Source organism: Megascapheus bottae, chromosome 9 (assembly GCF_031878675.1).
Source record: "Megascapheus bottae isolate mThoBot1 chromosome 9, mThoBot2.hap1, whole genome shotgun sequence".
Taxonomy (NCBI): Eukaryota; Metazoa; Chordata; class Mammalia; order Rodentia; family Geomyidae; genus Megascapheus; species Megascapheus bottae.
The window spans coordinates 16,887,075-16,908,984 of NC_143517.1; the positions used below are offsets into that span (position 1 = coordinate 16,887,075).

At 36.6% G+C, this 21,910-nt stretch overlaps 1 protein-coding gene across 3 annotated transcripts in view; it reads left to right on the forward strand.

Moving 5' to 3' along the window:
• Positions 1–21,910, forward strand: part of Cspp1 (centrosome and spindle pole associated protein 1) — a 112,472-nt gene that overhangs the window by 74,059 nt on the left and 16,503 nt on the right. For all 3 annotated transcript variants that reach the window (XM_090338915.1, XM_090338913.1, XM_090338914.1), the window contains exons 17-24: positions 3,375–3,527; positions 7,392–7,504; positions 8,153–8,302; positions 8,909–9,055; positions 11,428–11,532; positions 13,445–13,511; positions 16,558–16,675; positions 18,773–18,912. In XM_090338915.1, coding sequence (XP_090195041.1) covers positions 3,375–3,527; positions 7,392–7,504; positions 8,153–8,302; positions 8,909–9,055; positions 11,428–11,532; positions 13,445–13,511; positions 16,558–16,675; positions 18,773–18,912 — 993 coding nt within the window. The remainder of the gene's footprint in view (positions 1–3,374; positions 3,528–7,391; positions 7,505–8,152; positions 8,303–8,908; positions 9,056–11,427; positions 11,533–13,444; positions 13,512–16,557; positions 16,676–18,772; positions 18,913–21,910) is intronic.

A 21,910-nucleotide genomic window follows, 5' to 3' on the forward strand; every position in this document is an offset into this window, starting at 1 on the left:
TCATTAATTTTTTTTTTTTGGCCTGGGCTGCCTTTGAACCCTGATCCTTAGATATTAGCCTTCTTAGTAGCTAGGGTTATTGGGTGAGATCTACAGGTATCCAGCCAGTTGATGTTTGTTTACTCGCATAAGTGAGTCATAACTAAGAATGGTTTAGGTTAAAACTGTTGTCTTACAAAATGTAGTGAGTTAAGGTTAGGCCCCACTGTAAAGTTATTATTTTACATATCGTTGAGTAATCCAGACCAGGCCCAATCTATTCTCAATATGTCACTTTTTTCTTCCTTTGTAGTTTGCATTGTTTGGAAGTACCACAGTTTTTGTTTGTTTGTTTTAAATTTAATTTTTCCCATTTACCAGTTATTGAACATTTGGATTATTTCCAGTTTAAAACTATCATGAATAAACTTTTACAGACATTCGTTTATGGGTCTATATTTTCCATTTCTCTTGGTGCATTCTTAGGAATGAGTTCACTAGGTTATATAGCAGTGTGTTTAATTTCATAGGAAACTACCAAACATTTTTTTCAAATTGTGTCTTTTTTCCCCCACAAGAAAAGCATGCAATTTTCAGCTGCTGTGAATTCTCATCAACATTTGAATTTATGCATCTTGGAAATTTTAGTCATTCTATTAATTTACATTCTATTAAGTCATTAAAATGATTAAAATTGGATGAGTCATTTTTGTTTTATTGAGGTGTTACACAGAGGGGTTAATGTTTCATAAGTCAGGTAGTGAGTACATTTCCCCATTTGCTCTATGTCATTAAAAAACCTTTTTATTGTGAAATAATTTTAAGGCTTCTGGAATAATTGCAAAGGTCTTTTATTCAGATTCCATTAATTTAACATCATTTTACAATGATTATAACTAGAAATTAACATTGGTGTGATATTCTTAATAAAATTATACTTTACTCAGATTTTACCAGTTTTCCCCCCTAATTTCCTCATTCTTTATTTTTTATTTTATTTTTTTTGTCGGTCCTGGGCTTGAGCTCAGGGCCTGAGCACTGTCCTTGGACTTTCTCAAGACCAGAACTCTACCACTTTAGCCTCAGCACCATTTCTGGCTTTTTTTTCTATGTATGTGGAACTGAGGAATTGAACCCAGGTCTTCATGCATGCTAGGCAAGCACTCTTACCACTAGGCCAAACTCCCAGCCCCTCCTCATTCTATTCTAATCCAAGATCCTGTATTGCATTTAGTTGTAATGTCTGTCTCCTTTAGTCTGTGATAGTTCATGTCTGTCAATCTCTCTAAATTTATGTTTATAAATAAGTTTTCTTAAGATTCAGTTATTATGTTACATAGTTTACTCATGCAAAGTATGTAAATAGTTCTAGTGGTTTCAAAATTACAACCACATAACCAATTTTAGCACATTTCCCATATTGAATTTTCTTGATATTTTTGTCAAAAGCCAGTAGACTATAAATTTATTTCTGTGTTCTTTGCTATTATCTCTGTGTTCTTCATTTTCCTTCATGGTTCACACCTGAGTTTTAACATGTATCAAATCTGACACTTTTTAATAAGTAACATTTTAAATAATTCTGTATTTTAACAATCATTGAAGATTCTGGAGTCTTACAAGCCAGATTTTCATACTTGCTCTGCTGCTTAGTTATCTGTGAACAAATTAATCAATTATGTCATATATAATATTGGCATGAAATTATTACTTATTATTTTCTAAAAATGTTGAAGTTTTCATGTTGCTTTCAGTTGGCACTACCAATTATTGCAATAATTCCTAAAACAGTATCTGTTTTCAATGGTACCAAAGTGAGACTCATCAGCATGCATTTTAGAATGGACATCTAATGTACCATTTCCTGCCTCATTCTCCTGTTGTACTTTGTATCCTAATCAACCTCCTAGAACTTCTTCATATTCTATCGTGAACCATTTTCTCACATTATTTAATTTTATTTTTTTCTTATATCTTTTTACCTTTGAAGCTTCTATCCATTTTCTAAGTCAAGATGCCCTAAATGGTTTTATATGAACTCTCATGATTATGATATTTTCTCTTTTGTAACGCTCATGTTATTTGCCATGTTCTATATGGTATTCTAATTGTGATTCGTAAGCCGGTGCTGTAATCCTAGCTACTCAGGAGGCTGAGATCTGAAGATCAAGGTTCAGCACCAGCGAGATCACAAAGGTCCTGAGACTCTTACCTCTAGTTAACCTTTAGAAAACTAGAAGTGTGGCTTGGCTCAAGGGTAGGGCAATAGTCTTGAGCTGAAGAGCTCAGGGACAGCGACCAGTTCAAGCCCCATGACCACCCCTCCCCCCACAAAATACATCTTTGAACATAACTGCTTCCTGATAAATTTTGCTAAAATCCAGATTTGAGTTTCCTTTCATTGCTAACTATACTCCCAGTTTCTTTGGAAGACGGATGAAGGACTAATTTTTTACCCTTGAGTCTGAAACCATTTAAATGTTCAGAGATCGACTAGTGATTGTTCCAGTTTTTTGTACTGAGACGTTTGCTACATATGTATTAATATGTATTGCTGAGTAACCAACTATCCCCAAATCTTAGTGTTTAAAAACAAACAATATGTTTTTCCGTGGGTTTTGTGATTGGTTTTGTTGGTTAAATTTCTGAGTGTCACCTGATATTGTAGTCTAGATACTGACTAGGGTTGTAAAAGGCATGATGGGAACTGGAGAATCCATTTCCTATATGCTTATCTAATGTGGCTCCGGTGACCTGAGTTGGTTGTCATATATATCTCTCTGGGGGTTCTTTGAGAATCATTATGTTATAGCAGTTGATTTTCTTTTATGTGAATGATTTGAAGATGGAACAAGGATTTTTGTGAATGATTTGGGTTTTCTACTAAGAAGCCTTGGAAATCAATACTATACTTTCTGTAAAATCCTAATCATAAGAAATTAATTATTAACTGGACCATACTGAAAGGGAAGAGAATTGAGCTTTGACTTTTGAGGCATATTGTCAAATAACTTTTGAATATAGTAACTCTACCCTACAAGAATGTAGTTGCTTTACAGGAGCTGATGAATCTAGGTAAATTTCACTATGATTGCATGGAATTGCTGCTGTTTGTTCCCTATTAAAGAAAATCGACTTTAAAGAAACTCGACTTGTGATGTAATAAAGATGCTGTCAACGATTTATCCTTTTTTTCTCTACTAATTTTGAGTTATTTTACAGAGTTTTGGGAAAACCTAAATAGTTTTGATCATTTGTTTCTGTTTCAGGGCAGCATTCTATCACTGAATTATTCCCAACTTTGTCCTGTTGTTTTTCTGGGAAAAAAAAGTATAACCTTACCAGAAAGTTACAAAAATGTTTATTGAAATAAATGGCTTATTTTTCCCTCTCAGCTGATTTGAATAGGATGCACAGACAAAATATAGATGCCTACCATAACCCAGATGCAAGAACATATGAAGATAAAAGGGCTGTTGTATCTCTAGACCAAAATTTAGCCACTTCAAATGCTGAGAACCTACAAGATTCTACAAATAAAAACTCAGGTTTATAATCACATTTTATTTTTTTTTAAAACTTATTTCTGAAGTTCAGTAACGTTTCTCTGTTATTCTTTGCCGAAGTTCTTAGTTTGAGAATTGGATTACTTTGAGTTGGGAAGCATAGCATAACACATTGTTTATATTATTCACAGTGTCTTATCTTCAGTTACTTTGAAAAAAGCTGAATAGAAAAAGATTTCTTTTTAATCCCATGCATTTCGTCTTAGATTTTAGCTTGTTATGTATATATTAGCTGTAGCTGGCTATTATATTTTAGTTGCTACTCTTGTTTTTATTATGCTAGTTGAGAGACATTTTACAAATTAACCTTAATTTGCTTCTTAAACCTAAGACTGTGTGTTACAATAGAAGGCAATTCAGTGTTTACTTATTTTAGGAATCACCTTCCCTTTTAAAATCACTGTAGGTATATAAAGAAATGAAGCAACTGAAAGGCTTTTAAAGTGTTGTATTTTCTTGTTCTTGTTTTTGTTTTTGTTATATGGGAGCTTGAACTCAGGACCTGAGTGTTCTTAGTTTTTCACCGAAGGCTGGCACTCTATTGCTTGAGCCACAATTCTGCTTCCATCCTTTTGTTGTTTTGTTTTCTTTTTTTTTTGGTGGTTAATTGAAGATCAAAGTCCCACAGACTTTCCTGTTCAAGCTGGCTTCAAGCCATCCTCAGAGCTTAACTTTCTGAGGAGAATTATAGACATGAGACTTTCTTCATAAAATGTAGCTGATTTACTATTAAAACAACATTTGAAAGTCAAGGATTCTGTAGTTGAAATCATTCAATATTTTTATGATTTTCTACAGTTATGATCATCTTTATCCAGTTATGTTTAAAAATTAAAGGAAATTTGTAAGAATGTACCACCTTGTATTTAATTATGATGCCTATATAAAAGTGACCATTTATTCAATATAAAATTCTGCATGTGTATATTCACAGTTTTGATTGTAAACTAGAAAAGAACTTTATGTTGTGAAGTTTTTATAAAATATTCCTGACTGGTCTTGTAGTTTTATTTATTTTTTAACCTATAATACTTTATGTTCACCAAACAAAAACATTGGAAAATAAACAATTTCCATGAGTTCTTCCCAAGAACAGGAGCCTGATAATAGAATATGCACTGCAAATTTGTTATTTGTAGACTTCCTTCACTTACACCAGATTTTTCTGCTAGTGGTGATACTAGGATGCTATATCTTTTAATAAATTGAACATACTTAATTCCATAAATTAGACTGTCTTTCTCTAAGAACTAAAGCTTTTGAAGTTCAAGAAACTGTCTAAAACAACCTAATTTATGTTATACCATAGATATGTTATTATGAGTGCCTTGCTAGGTAATTTTCATACATGTCCCATGTAATTTATTTTTTCTTTTTGTACCTGTTCCAAAGCTTGAACTCAGGGCCTACATGCTGTCCCTTAGCTTTTTTTTTTGCTCAAGGCTAGTGCTCTACTACTTGAGCCACAGCTCTATTTCTGGCTTTGTGGTGGTTAATTGAAGGTGAGAGAATCTTATAGGCTTTCCTGCTTAGGTTGACTTTGAACTGTGATCCTCAGATTTCAGCCTTCTGAATAGCTAGGACTACCAGCACCTGGCACCAGCACCTAGCAGCCCCATGTAATATTTTTTTTAATAGGCTTTAAACATATCTGGAATTGCATGTGTTATTTTTAAAGTTCATAGTCTTCTGATATTACATGCATGATTGACATTTTTAAGATTTTTCATAATGTTCTTTTTTTACAGAAGCCAAGGTCTTACTGTGCAGCTTACTGGGCTCATGCTTTCACTCTTAGATTTCTTAGTGCTTAATACTGTAGATATGCTTCACTATGTCCAGTTTACAGTATTCTTCATTTTCCTCATGTCATTTTAATTTGGCTTAATTTTATTTTTTAAATTATATTCTGCTTTCTTTATAATGGAGCTAATGTTTCTAGATGGTTTTTAAACTTAGTTTCTGAAATGGCTTTTGTCTATTGCTAATATTTCTTCTTTTTTTCCCTCTTCTTCTTTTCTTGTTTCAAGTCAGGGTTTCATGCTTGCTCAGTTTGCTTGCTTGGTTGGCTCTCTACTACCTGAAATATGGTTCTAACAACAGGGTTTTGTTAGTTTTGGATTGTCTTGTACTTTTCTTCCTGGATCAGCTCTGTCTGAACTGTGATCCTATGTATCTCAGCCTCTTGAATAACTAGGATTACAGGCATGAATCACCAGCACGTGACTGTTTGTAATATTTCGTCTTTAATTGTCCTAAAGATTTAGAATGCAGTTGATCAAGGTGAAAGATATCACTCAATTATATTTTGTCTACCACTGCACAAGAACCTCCAAAGAATATGTTTAGTTTGTTTTCCAGAGGGCAATTTTCTAGTGGAAAACGTGTTCATGATATTTAAGTTTTGATTTTTTTTCTGTTCATCTAGTCTCTTTGCCATTAATAAACTTAATTACAAAGGCACAATAAGCATGAATGACCACTAACTTGCAAGCATACAGTTTTGCCTACGTAAATGACAAAAGTAAGAAAAGTACATGCTTGGGATTGGTGGTATAAAGAATGAATCAGTAACTCAAAAATAACATTAAAAGTTATTTGATACCATTTTTTGTTTCTGCATTCAAGAGACTCCTAGAAAATAATTAATTTTCAAATTGCTTTTATGAAATTTTTCCATTCAAGAGTATTTATTATAGGGAACATATGTTACAATCGCTTAATTATTCATGTTTTGATACTTTAAAAAGTTTTTTTGCTGGTTTATTTTTTGGTGGTCTTGGAAATTGTCTCAAAGGCATTTATACCTTAATTTTGATAGTTTTTAAAATTACAATTGTTAAAATGATTGACTCATTTTATAGTAAAAATTGACTTTCTGATTTAAATTAATAAATGAGAAGGATTTTGGAAATATTGATTAAAAATAATTTAAGAAAAATTTTGGTATGTACCAACATTTAATATATGATTAAGAAGTTTTTACTTTTGAGGCAGGTTCTTTCGCAGTTCAGTCTGGGCTCTAATCGATAGTTTTCCTATCCTTACCTCCCAAGTGCTAGGATTGTAGATTTGACTCTATACCAACTAGAGTGATAACTTAAGTAAAGAATAAATAGCCAGGGACTGGTGCCTTATACTATTATCTTAGCTACTCTGGAGAGTGAGATCTGGATCACAATTGAAACCATCCTGGGCAAAAAAGTCTATGACATTCTTATCTTAAATTAACCAGCAAAAAGCTGGAAGTTGAGGTGTGGTGGGGAGCCAGCCCTGCCCGACCAAAGACACTAAGTAAGTGTGCAAGACCCTAGTACTAACATAAAAAAAGGCTATATACAGGAATTTAAATGTCTTTTTAAAAATTTCTTTTTTCACAATTTTTTTTTTTTTGCCAGTCCTGGAGCTTGAGCTCAGGACTTGAGCACTGTCCTTGGGCTTTCTCAAGGCTAGAGCTCTACCACTTGAGCCACAGCACCATTTCTGGCTTTTTTCTATGTATGTGGTACCAAGGAATTAAACCCGGGTCTTCCTGCATGCCAGGCAGGCACTCTACCACTAGGCTAAACACTCAGCCCACAAATTCTTCTTTACAAGCTTTACTGTGATGAAAGTTGTCAGGCTATTAGCTTTTATTCCCATATAGGTAAGATTTTCAATTATTAACTTTAGTCTTGCCATTTTTATTTCTCTTGCTCCATTCATGTGCTCTTATCTCAGCCTTTTTTTAATTTTAACTTCTAGACTTCTCTGTTAACATTTTTTTTCAAAATATGGGGTAATTAACATTCTTCCATTGTTAACTTATATTTGCTAATATGTATTTTCATAAAATTATTTTTCAAGGTCATGTGCAAACACAGAGCTCTCCTTTTGCTCGGGGAAATATATTTGGTGAGCCTCCAACTGAACTTCAGATTAAGCAGCAAGAATTATACAAGAATTTTCTTCGTTTTCAGGTAAAAGTCTTATTTGATCATGGCTTCAAACTTGTAAGTATTCTAATGTATTGCCAAATAGATTTTTATCCAGAACATCTATATTAAATCTAACATGTCATACATATAATACTTAATTTATATCACATATGGTTATTACTAAACTTACATCTAAAGAGAACAGATGAGATACACTTGACTTACCTTTTCTTTTGTTTATGTGTGTGGGGGTGGGTCATGGTGCTTCAACTCAGCCTGGGTGCTGTCCTTGAGCTCTTTAGCTCAAGGCTACCACCCTACCCCTGGGCCTGGGTGATGTCCCTGAGCTCTTCAGCTCTAGGCTTTGATCCTACCATTGAGCCAAGGTCCACTTCCCGTTTTCCCATTGTTTTAGAGGTTACTTTCCCTGGCTCTAGGTAGGACCATAGCCTTGACCTTAAGTTCTCTGGGACAGCGACCAGGCTGAGTTGAAGCCCCATGACCCACCCTCCCCCCCAAAAATAAATAAAATAAAATTCAGTTTAATTTTCAGTTTTTCATAGTAGCCTCCCTAATAAGACACACGATATTGAAAAGAAAATTACAAATAAGTTATAAGTATTGAATTTGTAGGATTATAGGAAAAAAGCTGCATTCTAGATTTTCAGTAGGTTAAACTTAATTCTTCAGATAGAGGAAAAGAAACAAAGAGAGGAAGCAGAGAGGGAGAGACTGAGAATTGCAGAAGAAAAAGAAGAAAAACGGCTTGCAGAACAGAGAGCACGAATCCAACAAGAATACGAAGAAGAACAGGAAAAGAAAAGAGAGAAAGAGGAGGAGGTATTTTTCAATTCAGTTTTCTATTTAGCTTGAAAGTAAAGTTTTTGACTTGAAAAGATATAATAGTTTTAAACTATAAGATTATATGTATTCGTTGGCTATTATTTTATTGAGATAAAAACTAAATTTAGGGTCTAGAGTTTGGCGTAATGGTAGAGTGCTTGCCTAGCATTCACGAAGACCTGGGTTTGATTCCTCAGTACCACATACATAGAGAAAGCTGTGGCACAAGTGGTAGAGCTCTAGCCTTGAGAAAACCCAAGGATACTGCTCAGGCCCTGAGTTCAAGCCCCAGGACTGGCACCAAAAAAAATAAAAAACCTAGATTTAAAAGAAATGATTTTTTTTAGCTGAAAAACAATTATAAGCTTACTAAAACTATTAGAGAAGATAGCCAGTATTTTTATTAAGCAAACAGCTTCTTAAAAGAATTTTATCTCTTTATTTTCCCGCAAATAAGGTAGCTGTGTTGTTCCTTCTGCAATGCTGGAGATCAAATCCAGGGCCTTGCACATGCTAGGCTATTCCTAGATCACTAAGCCATCAACACTTGTAAGTGTACTCCAGAATATGTGTGAAGTGTATATTTTTTTCTTTATGTTAAAGCAAAGGCTAAAAAATGAAGAGCTCATTCGGTTAGCTGAAGAAAGACGAAAAGAAGCAGAAAGAAAAAAGAAAGAAGAAGAAGAAAAACATAACTTGCAACTTCAACACTATTATGAAAGAGAAAATATTATTGGGGATGAAACAAAGGCAAGTTTCAGATAAGGTGTCATACTTCAATTTGTATTGGGAAAATTATGATACCGTTAGTAACTAAGAGTTGCTGATTATGTGTTCCCCAGTACTGTATTACTACTGAGTCTGGCCGCTGAGAATATGGAACTTCCTCTGTGGTACTCTCTTTGTGTTGGTACTTCCTTCACAGTGAATTTAATGGCTCTTCTTACCCCTTTTCATTGCCATTACCATGATCTTCAGCAGAATAACCTATAAATATAGTTTATAGACCACTACTCCTATGGAATGTTTGTCCTGCTTCATGCCAAGAGTAAATACAGAATATGAGAATGATTGGGAACTTTTTCCGTATTAATTTTGTCTATTCAGTATACAAACAGATATTATAGTTAAATTTTATATACCTGAAAATCGCTTTGAGTGGTGATTTTTTTTTTGCCAATCCTGGGCTTGAGCTCAGGGCCTATGCACTGTCTTTGTTTCCTTAAGGCTAGTGTTCTACCCTGAGCCACCACACCACTTCTGGCTTTTTCTATGTATGTGGTACCGAGGAATTGAACCTGGGTCTTTGTGCATGCTAGGCAGGCACTCTACCACTAGGCCAATCTCCCGGGCCTTAAGTAATGATTTATTCTTATTCTATTTTACAATTTTTTGTTGTTGTTGTTTTGCCAGTTCTGGGCACTGAACTCAGGGCCTGAGCACTGTCCTTGGCCTTTTCTCAAGGTTAGTGCTCTACTACTTGAGCCACAGCACCAGTTCTGACTTTTCTATATATGTGGTACCTAGGAATCAAACCTAGGTCTTTGTGCATGCTAGGCATGCACTCTAATACTAGGCCAAACTCCCGGCCCCTACGAAAATATTTTTAACTGGTAAATGTGTGTGTGTGTGTGTGTGTGTGTGTGTGTGTGTGTGTGTATTTATATATTTGTATCTCTATATATGGTATATTTAGGATGTGGTTTGTTAATACTATTCAATATGTAACCTACTTTAGAGAAGATAAGCCTTTCTGATGGAATCAGTTGTGCGGTTTGATTTTTCGTTCCAATGTTTTTATGGTGATATAAGTGGTAAGTATTTAGAGCTAACATTTGCTAACAGATTGTTTAAAAGAGAATTTAAAAGTGACACCTATACTTTGTTTTTGCTGTTTATTTTCAGTTTTAGGAATGTTAGAATAATTTATCATTAAAGAATGAGAATTGCTAGTTTTCCAGCATGTTGCTGTCATTTTTTTATGCTTAAAAGCAATACTATGGGCTGGAAGTTTGGCCTAGTGGTAGAGTGCTTGCCTGGAATGCACAAAGACCTGGGTTCAATTCCTCAATACCACATACTCAGGCCCTGATTTCTAGCCCCAGGACAGGCCAAAAAAAAAAAAAGCAATGATATATATATATATATATATATATATATATATATACATACACACACACACACACACACACACACATATATATTTTTTTTTTGTGACATAGTTGGAGGGGAGTGGAAAACAAAGTACTGAGGTTTAAATTTGGGGCTTGGCATAATCACAAAGCTATTTTTATGACTGGCTTAATTGCAAAATAGTCTAAACTTTTAGCTTATCTAACTGTCATTTAATGCATTAGGGTCTTGATTCTAAACTTGCTTGTTGTCATTTGATATATTTTTATGTACTCTTTTTTAAAGCAATCATCTTATTTTTTAGTTAATTTGTATATTTATTTGCTCACTTTTTATCCTGAGTTAGCATCTTTGAGAACCCTACTCCCTACTATGATAGAATTCCTTTATATGTTTTTGATGAAAGTACCTAAATTTAGAGGTTGATATGTATTGTGTTTCAGAAGAGATTTTTTTGCATAATGTATTGTTATTCTGTTACTAAGGTGATTATATTTTAAGTGGATTTTTTTTTCGTCTTGTTTGGCTTCCTGATAATTGAAATGCTCTTTGTTTTAAATTATTTGTTGATTAAAAAGAATCCTAATCTGCGATAATGCTCTTATAATTAGATATCGAAATCCATTTATGTTTATAATTGATTGTGAGTGTGTGTGTGTGCATGTATGTGAATTTTAACCAGGACCTGGGCCCTGTCCTTGAGCTTGCTAAAGGCTAATGCTTTACTATTTGAGCCACTGCACCACTTCTGGGATTTTCTGTGTATGTGGAATCAAACCCAGGCTTCATGCATGCTAGAGAAGCACTCTACTGCTAGGCTAAACTCTCGGCTTCTAACTGATATTGATCTTTTAATCATTTCATAACACTTTTGTATAAGGTATTTTATTAACATTGTCAACCTGAACTCTTAAAGTACATATTATATGTATGTGTATATGTGTATTTATTTATAAATACAAATTAAATTTTTCATTTAAATTTTTCAGCACTTAAGACAACCTTCCCCTGTAGTTCCCGCTCTCCAGAACAAAATGGCAAGCAAGTTGCCAAGACCACCATCTGTGGACAGCATCATAAGTTCCTTTATTAATGTATGTACTTTTAATTGTGGTTAGTGTTCATTCAGTAGTTTTACAGTGGGACTTGTCATATTTGGATACGATGAATTTATTTAGATTTGAAACATGTATACATGTCTACAGAAATTTGTCTCTGAGGTAATTATAACTAATTGTGTTGATTTTGCAATGCAACTTTGGAGCCTTAAAGTAGAATTCTTTTAATAAATCATAATTTAGCAAATGGTTCTTGTCTAGGCGTCTCAACAAAATCCTTTGAAATTTTGTTTTAGCTAGCTGTAGTTGTTCTTGGGAAGTTCATATTTTACAATCAAGAGAGCTGGGAAGATGTTCCAGACAGGTGGATTTAGGAATTGAATTTGCCATGAAGTGGTGGTAAAAAGACTTTCTGCACATGCAGTCATGGAAGGCAGAATAAGCCACATGGCGATTCTCTGTGGTTTGATCTGGCCTGGATGTGCTTTTGTGTAAAGTCAGCAGAACAGAACATATATAGGGTGTTAAGAGTGTTGGGGGCTTTCATCCATATTCCATGTGCTCCTGAGTTCCAAAGTGCACTAGACCTACCTGTGAGATTCTGATTGTTCAGTGGTAGTAAATGCATGGGAATTCATTGTAATATTTAAGTAGGACAATGACATTATTTCTTTCATATAATGTGTTCTTTAGGCATTAAAGAGAATATATCCTGCAAGTAATTAAGACACTTTTCAAAAGTCCAGATATGAAACTTTGAGAAACTAAAACAAAGGCATAACATTAAAGAAAAACTAGGAATAGTTGACAGTTTCATGAAATATTGAAGGCACATAGTTGTGAATTAAAACTTTCAAGTTTCTGGTAAGTTTCTAGAATAGGAGTTTGAAAATATAGTTGTGCTGAGGTAAGAATTTTGTACTGAATTTCAGTTTAGGAATCTTATACTGATGCTTATCAAATTATTATAATTTTCCAAGATGAATGTGTAGAGGGAGATATACAGAGGTTTAAGGATGGAACAGTAGGGAATCATTGGCATTTGAGAGTCAGAGAATGGAGTAGAGATAGAGAAGATTTGAGAAAAGGGCAGTGATAGCAATTTTTGCTGGCCAAGTAAAATAAGTGCTTAATATTCCCATTGAATATGCCACTTAAGTCTTTGTGACTTTGATGAGGACAATGCTGCCAGAGCAGTGGGCATTAAATTGCAAGCAGAGTAGCTCTGTATTGAGGAGTAATTGTTAATAGGAAGTAAATAAAAAAGTATGTATTTGCTGTCCTTTATGGAGATTGCTTATGAAGGAAAAGAGAAAATGACAGTAGATAGTGAGGAAAAGGAGTTTTTATGCATAGACTGCAATGAAGGTGCTTGCAGAGAAAAAGATGGAAGAATAGCATAATTGGAGGAGGCAGTATTCACTTATTAGATGCCTAGGACAGATATAAAGGAATTATTTTTGATTACAGGTAATAACCCTTCCATTTTTTGATTTTTTAAAATTGTAATTAATAGAAGGGTTACATTATATTGGCCAGATAGAAGGTACATTTCTCCATCATTGCTATCCCTTCTCATGTTTTTGACCCCATTTCTCTCCCCTACCCCCACCCCATCTTGTTTTCCCCCCTTCCTTATCCTATTTCAAATAAACATATATACAATAAACCAGATAACAAGGTAAGATGAGAAATAACATAGTACATTAAGAACAACAGTCACACTTTACATGCCTCTTGTTTCTATATCTTGGAGGTCCTTTCATTTAGCCTCATCCTATATGGCCTTATGTAGATAAAACCCTTCCATTTTGCTGAGAAGAAAGATTGTAGATGTAGGTTTTTATAGATGGTTTCCTTTATACATAGATATAATTACTTGTTTCAAGATTGTGAGTACTGAGCACATTGACATTTTGAATGTATCTTTGTCATTATTGTTAAACAGGAAAATTTGGTGTCAAGGGCTCAGTCTCCGCCAGTACCTGCAAGAAAAAATCAGCTTCGTGCAGAAGGTAGAATTGAATGTTACCCTTGAAATATAGAGTGTTTCTCTCTTTTTTTTATTAAATATGATTTTTACATCATATTTCAAATGACGTGTTAAACAAGTATTCAAGAAGGGAATCTCTATATACAATTTTGATTTCTCCAGACTGATGATTCTCTGTTCCAGCTCTTGCGTTTTATCTTCCATTCCTGATGTCCTATTCTCCATCTCAGTCAATCTGTTGCTTAATGCTTCCATTTTTGTTTAAATTGTGGACACTGAACTGCTCATGTCTGCTGAGAGGATATTAATCTTTGCTTCCATTTCTCCTTTGAATTTGAGGAGATCCTTGGTAACTTCCTTTTTGGAATCCTGCTTTAATCTCTTTACTCATGTCCATGAATAGAGTCATGTTTTGTGTCTCTTCAGGCATCATTTCTTGGGATGGTGACATCTCTCTCATCCCTTCATTCTCATTTCTTTTTGGGCTTTGTGTGGCACTTTGATTATTTATATATGTTGTAATTTGTAGTTGTGCTTTCCGCGGCATTGAAGACCGTTGTAGTTTTGCTCTGTGGTCGGTAGGTGGCGGTCTTTACTTGGTTTGGGACTGGTTGTTCTGGGAATCTGTGTATGAGTGTGGTTCTCAGCCAAATTTGTTCCGCTGCTGAGTAGGTCAGAGTTTGCAGCTTTTACAGGTGTTTGGCCTGTTCCCAGAGGCTCTGTGCCACTGCACAGCTAGCTCTCAGCCCAACCAGTGGCCCCACAGTGGGCCATAGGATAGAGTTGTGCACTTTGGTCTCAGCTAGCCTGGTGGGTGGCTAGTTTTCTCACCCATTTCCCAGGGGCAGGGCCCAGCAGAGGGCCTGGGGTTTGGGAGTTTCTGGGAGCTCTCAGCTAAACCAGCCAGGTTTCCACCCTGTTCCCAGAGGCGGGGCCCATGAGGACATGGGCTCAGGCCTTTCTGTCTCTCAGAGGGCGAGCTCGGCCCCTGCTGGTCTGCCCTTCAGTTCCCTGCTGTGTTTCAGCCACTTTGGCAGAGAGTCTGTCTGTGACTCGTTGGGGGGCCCCTTGATGCTGTCTTGATGGAGATTCCCAGCGAGAGGACGCCTGGTTTAGGTTTGGGTCATTCAGATGCTGGCTCCCAGACTCCCGCACACCCCCACCCGCTGTTGGAAGGCAGGGTCTCAGCGCCCCTCAGTCCCCCAGTTTCAGTGGCCTGGGAGAGGAGGCTGTTGGATGGGTGGGAGCAGGGACACCTCTGCCCCCTTTGGTGGGATGCTAGGTTCCACCTGCCAGTCTCCAGTCAGTGTCCTGGGGGAGGGGGCTGTTGGGGAAAGGGACAGGATTCTGAATTCTTTGCCCCCCTGCATTTGCCAGTCTTTCTTGGGAGGGTTGGGAGGGGTCTGTGGTCTGTGTCAAGTTCTGTAGCTTGCCACCAGCTCTGCTTTCCTGATGGGTTTGGGGGAACCCACTGGACTACTTACTGACAGGGTTTGGCTGTGAGCTGCTCCAAGGTGTTGGAGGGTTCTTCGCTTCCCCTCTCGTCTCTGTCACCATCTGTGCTGCCCATGCCTGGTCTGTGAGGGACTCCTGCGTCTGGATTCTGCCGCCCGCTCTGCTGCAGCTTTTGTGGCTTGGAGTCGGCGGCGAGGGGTGCATGAGGGGTTCTCATGTTTGGGGTTCTTTGAGAATGTTTCATATAAGCTTTATCTGGATTTCTTTTCCCGTTTGTTTCCAGGTTTCTTTTTCTCCGTTGCTTCTTGAATTTGTAGTTGTGGTTTTCTTAAGATAATTGGGTCATGGGATTCCCTGATTCTGTCTTTTTGTGGGAGAGCGCTAGGCCAGGTTCCTGTTGTCTAGGCGCCATCCTCTGACCTTGTATTTCTCTTTTTTTACTTTGAAACTATTAATAGAGTTGGAGAATGTTGAAAAAAATAGTATAGAAATATTCAGATGTAAAGAAGAATGAAATTATTTCAATTGTAGGAAAATGGTGGAATTAGAGATGATCATATTCAATTAGATAATCAAGCTCAGATAGCCAAAACTGTTTTCACTTCTGAGAGTATAGACTTAAAGTGATCATGATGGTGATGACGATAGCTGTACATAGAGTACAAGGGGAGATTCAAAGAGAAGAAATCAGCAACTAAAATATTAGTATAGAGCCAGTAGCTCTGGCCTGTAATCCTAGGTACTCAGGAGGCTGAGATCAAGTCTGAAGCCAGTTAGGCAAACAAATGTGAGAGGCTATTAACTCCAAAAAGCCAGCAAAAGGGTGGAAGTGGAGCTTTGCCTCAAGTGATGGAACTTCTCCCTTGAGAACAAAGCTATATGTGAGCAAGAGGCCCTGAGTTCAAGCCACAATATGCTCATGCATGCACGAATGCACGCACACGCATGCCTTTACACTTGCTCATTCACTTGCTTGCTTGTTCTTTCTTTAGGCTTCCCTAGTGGAGAGACATCCTTTAAATAGGACCATGAAGTAGATTGAGGGAGGTAATTCTCTGGCAAGTAGTTGACCTTGGTGTACTTGGCATACACTGAGCTTTGGTCAGGTCTCAACAGCTTTTCTTGTATTTGTGAGATTTGGGCTGGTTTTAGGGATTTCAGGCTTAGAGTTGTTCCATCACCACAAAGGAGCTCCCTTGTTCTGCTCATCCCTAACAATAACCTGTAAAACTCTAATGTGTTTGTGAATCTTAATGGTTTTGGTTAATATGATTTGTGTATATATATATATGTATACATTCAAAATTCATATATTGTCTTTCATATATAGAAAACAATTTCCCTAAAATTTTTCCTGGGAACATTCTTTTAATTGTATTTTATTGTTGGGTGTAATGTATATAGAGGGCTTACAGTTACATTCGTCAGGTAGTGGGTACATTGCTTCTCGAACCCTGATACCCCTTCTCATGTTTTTGTCCCCTTTTCCCTCCCAGTCATTTTGTTTTTTTATGGGAACATTTTAACTTTGTGATAAATCCGTTTGTCTCTTAATGTTTAGTCTTTTCTTCATATGGCTTTCTTGTTTTTTACTCACTGATTGAAATTTGCAGAGGAGAAAAAAAATGTAATTATGGAATTATCAGAAATGAGAAAACAGCTTCGAAGTGAAGAGAGGCGTTTACAAGGACAGTTGCTTCACATGGACAGTGATGATGAAATTCATATAAGGTAAGTTTAAATTGCATGTTTGTTTTTTCACTTATCACCTGGTCAATATTTCTATACTTTTGGAGCATGATTATTTTCCTTTTCTTAGTCTTTTACAAAATTTGGTGTAGAAATTCTCTTAAATAATGCTTCAGGAATGGTATATTTAAGACTAGAGTTATCATAGACAATTGCATTTTCCTTTAGTAGTGTAATTTTTTTTGAGATATTTAGGCTATTTTCATACTTGCAGTGTATTACAAAATGATTCACTCTCTATTTTTTCTCCTCCTCCTTCCTCTTCTCTTCCTAACTAGTAGTAGTAGTCCTTTAGTTTAATCCACATTCTGTTTTTCTCCATAGAAACAAGTGTGTCTGTGGGAGGGTACACATATGTTCATGTTCATGTTCATGCACACTTAGGTTTTTTAGTCTGGCTTCTACATACATATGACCATAATGTTTTTTGGAGCTTATCTTGTCTTAATCCACTTTTTCTGCAAATGTCATGGTTTCATTTTTCTTCACGGCTGGGCAACACAATTCCGGTATGTAAGAGTGTGTTATATCTTACTCATCTTTTGTTGACTATTATGAATAGTGCTATAATAAGCATAAATATCCATGTGTTTTTATAATTTACTCTTCCTCAGATATATGCTCAGTTTTGGCATGGCAAAGTCATTTTTAGTTTAGTTCTCCCTCCCACCTAGTCTGGGGCTTGAACTCAGGGTCTGAGCACTGTCCCTGTGCTTCTTTTGCTCAAGGCTGGAACTCTACTACTCGAGCTACAGCTTTTCCTCTTTATGTAATACTGAGGAATCAAACCCAGGGCTTCATGCATGCTCGGTAAGCACTCTACGATTAAGCCACATTCCTACCCCCTATTTTAATTTTTTGAGGAGCTTTCATACTGATTTCTACAGTGGTTACCTTAGCTTACATTCCTACAAACAGTGCATGACAGTTCCTTTATTTCACCATCTTTTCCAGTATTTGTTACTCTCTTAATCGCTGCCATTCTGAATAGGGTGACATGGAATTTTAAAAGTGGTTATTCTTTATGGCTTTAGGATATTGAATGTTTCTTCATGTTTTCATGTTTGGCATCTTTTTGTGAGAAGTATTTGTTCATTTTGCTTGCCTGTTTATCAACTGGATTGTTTTTCTCTTGCTATTTATTTTGTTGAGTTCTTTATATATTCTGGATATTAACCCTTCATCTGTGGAATAGCTGAAAGATTTTTTCTCCTGTTCTGGTGATTTTTTTTTTCTGTTCAGAAACTGAGATAGTCCAATTTGTTGACTTTTGCTTCTGTCCAGTTATTTGACTTTTGGATGTCTGGAGACCTTTTTAGAGAAAAAAATGACAAATGCCTATAACTTCCTCGAGATTATCCATTTTTTTATTTCCTAGAGCCAATTTTTATTTCATTGGCCATTTCTTTTGTTTATTTACTTTATTTATGTATTTATTTATTTATTTTTGTGGTTACCGAGGCTTGAACTCTGTGCCTGAGCACGTCCCAGGGCTATTAAGAAGAATATGTATTGTTAAGCTACTGGGTGAAATACTCTGTGATTGTCTGTTAATTCCATTTGGTCTATGTGTTATTGAATTCTAAGATTTCTTGGTTGATTTTTTTTTTGTTTGTTTGTTTGGGTGACTTTTGTATTGGTGAGGGTGAATATTGAAGTTTCCTACTTTTATTCTACTGGGGCCTATCCATGCTTATAAGGAGAGGAGTATCCCAGAAACTCAGTTCATGTGTGGGTCATATTGCTAACCTATGCCAACTCAAGAAATATGGAGCAGCCACCATTGAATAAGGTAGCTATACATGCCTGGCAGCTAAGCATCTGTGGATTTCTTTCTATGGGAAACTAAGCCGTCAGCGTGTATACTCTGAATTTCTTCTACAGTGTAAAGACTTAAATGAGGCGCTTTCCATTTGAGTATTATAAATATTTTTTTAATATAAGGGACTGAAATTGAAATAATACCTGTTATAATGTATTGAAAGATGCAAAAATGTTTTTACAGTGAAATAAATTTAAATTCAGGCTTTCTTCCCATTCAGCACATTCATCATTGATTTTTTTTTCATTTATTTATAGGAAAAGAGAAAGGAATCCTATGGATATATTTGACATGGCCAGGCATCGGGTACAAGCTCCTTTCAGAAGACAATCACCTAAGGGCTTAGATACTACTACTTTTCAGAATATTCATGATTTTAATGAGCTTAAAGATAGAGGTAAGAACATGCTGCTACTTTGAATATACAGCAAGAATATCTACTATATTAAAAAATCCTTTAAGATACTTTTACTTTCTAACTTGAAATTTCATTTATAATATATATGTATATTTTAAGTTATGAATAGAACTTTATTTGTACCCTAGATGACAACATTGTCCTTCCCTTCTTCCTTCCCTCTTTATTTTATTTTATTTTTTTGTGGATCATGGGGCTTGAACTCTGCCTGGGCACTGTCCCTGAGCTCTTTAACTCAAGTCTACCACCTTATCCCTAGGCCTAGGCATTGTCCCTGAGCTCTTCACCTCAAGCCTACCTCCCTACCCTTGAGCCAAGCCTCACTTGTCTTTTGCCAAGCCCCTTGTGTTTTCTAGAGGTCCTTTTGTACCTGGGCTAGCTTTGAACCTTGATCCTCAGATCTTAGCCTCCTGAGTAGCTAGGATTACAGGTGTGAGCTACCACACCTGGCTTCCCTCCACCTTTGAACATTGGTTATGCATAGTTTTGGGTTTGGTTAAAAGTTTTCTTTTGGAAAACAGATAGCTGTTAAAACTTCGATGTGGAGCTGGGAGTTTGGCCTAGTAGTGTGCTAGCCTAGCATGCGCAAATACACAGATTGGATTTCTTGATACCACATACATAGAAAAAAGCTGGAAGTGGTAATATGGCTCAAGTAGAGCTCTAGCCTTGAGAAGGCCTAATGACAGTGCTTAGGCCCTGAGTTCAAAGCCCAGGACTGGCCATAAACATAAATAAATAAAATTCGATGTGAATGAGATTGTGTGTAGAGAAGTATAAGGAATAAAACTTGTGATTCAATGGAGATGGATAATGGAAGATGAACTTAAGGAAAAGAAATGTTGTTAATTAGTGAAAAATCATACAAATATGGAATCCTGAAAGTGAAGGGAAGATTATCTATCAAGAAGGGATTGTGTGACAAAAATATTAGAAAGTGTTAGTTGGGGTGTGACTGCAGGTAAATGGAAGGGAATGATAAAATCAGAAGCCCATAGACTTCATATGTGAATCTATCAAGAAGCAGTGTGGGAAAGTGCAGGGAAAGGAGCAGAGAATGAGCTTGGGAAGATAAGAGGGTGAAGAGCTAGTGAGGAAGAAGATTCTTAGGGACAGGAAAGGGAAGAAGGAATTGTGGAAGAGAGTGATTTTCCTGAAAGGCAGGAGGAAATCTAGTACCTTTGACAGTTAAGAGTTGACAAGAAGATTTGATAGAGCCTTTTAGGAAGAATAAGACCGAAAGCTGAATTGTCAAAGTGTAAGTCTTGGGAGATTGAAAAAAGAAGTTTGAGAAAGCAAAATGCATGTTGTGTGATTTTTTTTTTTTCTTATTTATGTTTGCTAGTTCTGGGGCTTGAATTCAGGGCTTTTTCTCAAGCTACTGCTCTACCACTTGAGCTATAGCACCACTTCTGGCTTTTTTCTATGTATGTAGCTGGGGAATCAACCCAAGGTTTCCTGCAGGCAAGCACTCTACCACTAAGCCACGCTCCTGGCCCTTTCTCTTCTTTTTTGAGGAGTCTTCCGCTGAGCAGGTGTCAGAGTAGAGAAGGCAAATTATTGGAAAGGAAATCATCCAACAATACTAGGTAAACTAGAATTTACACTTTTGATTGACTGATTGATTGATTGCCAGTACTGGTACTTGAACTCAGGCCTGGGTGCGGGCTCTTATCTTTTTCACTCAAGGTTGGCACTCTTAACACTTGAGCCACAACTCCACTTTCAGCCTTTTGGTTAACTGGAGTTAAGTGCCTCATGTACTTCATGCAGTCTGGTTTTAAGCCACAATTCTTAGTAGTTTCTATTACTGAAGATTTCCTGAATGCAGAAAGATGGAGAAATGATTTGAGTCATTTTTTTCTTTCCTTCCCTCCCGCCCTCCTCCCTCCACCTTCCTTTCCTTTCCTTTCTTTCTCTCCCCACCTCTCTCCCTTCTCTCTCTCTTCTTCCCTCTTTCTCTTCCTCTCCCTCCCTCTCTCTTTTTTTGCTAGTGCTGGGGCTTGAACTCAGGGCCTGGGCTCTTGGATACTTTTAAGGATAGTACTCTGCCACTTGAGCTACAGTACCACTTCTGGCTTTTTTTGTGTATGTGATAACGAGGAATTGAACCCAGGGCTTCATGCATGCTAGGCAAATACTCTACCTCTAGGCCACACTCTGGGCCCCAAGTCAAGTTTCTTATATATAGTGTTAACATTGTTAACATTTTGATTATTTCCTAGTCTTTCTGAGTATACTTAAAACAACAGAAAAGATAATTCTACTTCTTTATTTTTCTCTCCATTTTTCATGTATCATTAATTACATAAGCTTTTCTAACTTTATGTTTACTGATTATATTAATTAAGCCAGTGAGTCTCAAGGAGTTTGGTTCAAGGACTTCTGTGGGCAAAATTGCTTTTCTTTTTTTTTTTTTTTTTTTTTGCCAGTCCTGGGCTTGAGCTCAGGGCCTGATCACTGTCCTTGGACTTTCTCAAGGCTAGAGCTCTACCACTTGAGCCTCAGCACCACTTCCGGCTTTTTTCTATGTATGTGGTACCGAGGAATCGAACCCGGGTCTTCATGCATGCTAGGCAAGCACTTTAACCACTAGGCCAAACTCCCAGCCCCGCAAAATTGCTTTTCTTATGACATTATTTTTTAAAAACTTTTTCCTGCTTGGTGCCATTGAGTTTCAGACCCATAATTCGAGCTACTTAGGAGGGTGACCTTTAAGAATCACAGTTTGAAGCCAGCCAGACAGAAATGTCCCCGTAAGATGCATCTGCAATTAACTACTTAGAAACTAGCAGTGGAGATGTGGCTGAAAGTGGTAGAGTGCTAGCTTTTGAGCAAAAGATGTCAGGGACAACAAGCCCTGAGTTCAAGCCTCACAACAGACCACCCCCCCCCAAAAAAAAAATCATTTTCCCTTATATGCTTAACAGTTTTCTGGAGGGTACACGACATATGATGCTTTTATTTCCCTATCGTT